Source organism: Stegastes partitus, unplaced genomic scaffold (genome assembly GCF_000690725.1).
Source record: "Stegastes partitus isolate 25-593 unplaced genomic scaffold, Stegastes_partitus-1.0.2 Scaffold1015, whole genome shotgun sequence".
Taxonomy (NCBI): Eukaryota; Metazoa; Chordata; class Actinopteri; family Pomacentridae; genus Stegastes; species Stegastes partitus.
In genome coordinates this window covers 48247-51536 of record NW_007578746.1, presented here as the reverse complement: position 1 = coordinate 51536, position 3290 = coordinate 48247, and the positions used below count along the sequence as shown (strand labels likewise).

The window sequence follows — 3290 nt, the reverse complement described above, 5'->3', positions numbered from 1 at the left end:
TGTTCAGTTTTCTACTTTATCCTTGTTTCCTGTTTGTGGGTTTTAGATTAAAGGCCGATTTAACTTCTGCTACATTTAAAAGTCAAATCTGTTGTTGGCACAATGTTTGTTCCCATCTTTTTACCGTATTATACCTACAGTCCAGATTTTGAGTTTTTGGACAGCTGGACTTTTTAAGTCTGCACTTCAACACATCCAGTTTGAAAGAAACAAATGTTAACATCAGAATGACAAGCAATTATTTTGAGTCGTCACTAGGCTTTTAGCAAAGTGAGTTAGGGGTAGCAGTTTATATCTGAGACTCCCCATTGGTCAGTTACAACTGAAGAAGCCTCTTGAATGAGGGTGTCTACAACACTACTTATCAGGTACTTAATGCAGTATTGAGGTCTCTCCCCATTAAATTTCGCTACCAATAACATTTTGAGCAATCTCTCACTTTACCCCTGTCTTACTCACAGTTGAATAGTTTGTGTAGATGTAGCAGTGAGCACTAGAACAGCCCCCTCTATACACAGGAGTGGGGTCTACTTGTCATCCATTTATAATGCACTATAAGGGTTCACTAACATCTCAAGCAATCCCTCATCTGACACAGGTCGTATTTACAGCTGATAGGTTTGTGGGCAGTGGAGCAGCGATCTCTGAACAGATAAGGAGGTCTGTGACACCACTTATCAGGTTCTTATAATGCAGTCTTGACATCTCCACCCATAAAGTTAGTGTATGTTTATTGTTAATGTGCACAGAGGGTGTCCAAAACCTCCTATAACTGCTCACGTTGAACCATCCTGCATCAAAAAATGACCTGACTGATTGAAAAAGCAGATCAATAAACATTTAAAATAATATTTACTTGCATTCATACCTGCTGGAGCTGATCTGCTGCCTCAGCATCCATGTGTCTGTCCCAGTCTGAGCTCTGACTTTCTGTGCTCAGAACTACTTTGACTAAAGGAGAACACCTCTCTCCTGCTGGAGAAGAACATCACACAACAGAAACACTGGGTTAGGATAAGTTATCATCTTCCACCCAGCGGGGAGTCCAATGCTCAGCCCGGCTCCCACCTTTCCTCCTGGCTCTCATCCTGCTCCTCCGCAGCTCCGCCTCCATCACCTCGCACTTGGTCTTCAGCAGCTCGATGTCCCGCCGGCTCTGGCTCACCTCCAGCCGGAGCACCGCGCAGCTGTCATCCACACGCCGGTTGATCTCCGCCACAGCCGCCTTGGCCAGCACCTCCATGACGGACAGCAGCTGGCTCTGGAAGCTGCAGCTCTCCATCTTGTTTCGGCTCCTCGTTGCGACGCAAATAAAACGTGTTCGGCGGCGCTGGTCTGTCTGAGCTGAAAGTCACTCACTCTGTGGATGAACGCGTTCAGACAGCAGCAGGTCGCAGCTTCGTCTTCATCCCTGTTGGAGAGCAGAAGATGTGTGAGCTGGATGTCTCTTCCGCGGATCGCAGAGGAGGCAGAGGGGCGCTTGTTTTTACGAACCTTGCGGCTCGTACGGGCGGTGTCTCTTTCTCTCTACGTCTTCTCGCCTTAGTAATGAAAACCTTTTTGTGTAAAACTTCTTCAACAACTTTCACATGACTTAAATAAACGCTAAGAAAAATGTTTATGCGTTTTCAAACCTTATCAAGCGTTATTTCCGCCCCTAGCGGACGTACTGGAGTACGAAACGAGGTTACCGTAGCAACCGTGTAGCCACAGGTGACGTTGTGCTGTTCATGTCGATGGTGCTGTTACCGTAAATACTAGTGGCATGCGCACTTTGACTACAGCTGTGGCTTATGGTGTAATTACAAAAATAGTGTAACTAATAAGAACAAAGAAATAAAGAGAGGAATTCAAAAGAAAAAACACAAATCAATAAGTGAAAACGCGAAAATAAACAAGGTAATAAATGGCAACAACAACAACAACAAAAAAAAAAAGAAAAGTAAAAGATGAAGAAACTGTAAATCTGTGAAAGATAATGATAGGACCAACTCTTCACTTTCCCCCCTCTCTCCTTAATTTAATAATTTTAAACCATGTTAGCATTTTAGGTCAATCTTTTATGTTCATTGGCAGAGAAAACCTGGTCCAGATTTTTGTATTTACTGGTTCTAGATCTGGACCTGGTCTAGAAAAGCTCTACATCAGTATTAGTCGGGAAAAAAACAAAAAAAACAAACAAACTTGAAATCAGTCAGTCGGCTCTGTAAGTTCAGTTTAGCTTAAGCTTTTTTTTCTTTACTGCCAAATGGATAGCTAACTTTAGCATTTTAAAATTTATTTATTTATTTTTTTGAATAAATCCTCTGTTGGTACATCAGCATCCACTCATGGGTGGCCACTGAAGGTGTTACAGATATGCACACAACTGGATTATACTGGTTCATAGCCATGCTTTAGATGTTTATGCACAGCTTACTAATCCCACACAAGGAGACTTATGCTTTTTAAAGTTATTCCGAGCTGCGTTTCTTTCTCATTTGTTTCACCATTGCAAATCACCTGAAATTCTCTACTGTGTTAAAAATAAATAAATCTGTGACTTTCTCACTTTTGCAGTGTCGACATAAACCACATATTCAAACATAACCTATTAATAAGCTCTAATGACACTTTAATATGAACACATAACTAATTTACTAATGATTTGCTTACAATTATAATTCTTTAAAAAAAATATATATAATGTATATAAGTACAATTTATTTATACATCGGTCTTCAGACATAAGTCACAAAGAGCTTTACAAGTGTCATAATAAAGCATCAAACTAGAAATAAATGCAACCCAGTACCTGTGTTTCAGAGACTCTTTCGCCACTTTGTCATTATCTGATCTAAAGTATCTGATCTTGAGATGCCTTTTAAAAGAATCTACAGAAACGACAAAATCTAAGTGTTGCAGCAAAAGTACACTCCACAGGTCAAATGGCACAACCTTACAGTTTGATCACTCACCTCCCTTACATGAATGATTTATTCTTTTGAAAAACGTGCAGCATTTATATTTATATATTTTCTGAGTATTTGGACTAAAAATCAATTTATCACTGTAATTGCACATTTTCCAAGTCTAGACTTGATGGCGTATTTAAAGTGTGAAACCCACAAACATTTTTAACAGATTATCAGCATTTATATTTGCATTATTGCCAAACAGATAAATGGATTTCCTTAACTTGGTGTTCTGTGGGCATATCTTAAAATGCTCCATAAAATATTGGCTAGAATATTTATGAAACATTAATGATGCCATTACCTACAACTTGAAAAAACCTTGATAAAAAAGTG

The 3290-nt window shown here is 39.6% G+C and overlaps 1 protein-coding gene across 1 annotated transcript in view; it reads right to left on the bottom strand.

The window, feature by feature from the left end:
* Positions 1 to 1282, bottom strand: part of LOC103367105 (zinc finger protein with KRAB and SCAN domains 2) — an 8131-nt gene extending 6849 nt beyond the window's left edge. Inside the window, exons 1-2 of the mRNA XM_008295026.1 lie at positions 1069 to 1282; positions 869 to 975 (exon numbers count right to left, since the gene is read on the bottom strand). Of these exons, the coding sequence (XP_008293248.1) occupies positions 869 to 975; positions 1069 to 1282 (321 nt within the window). The remainder of the gene's footprint in view (positions 1 to 868; positions 976 to 1068) is intronic.
* Between the last annotated feature and the right edge of the window lie 2008 nt (positions 1283 to 3290).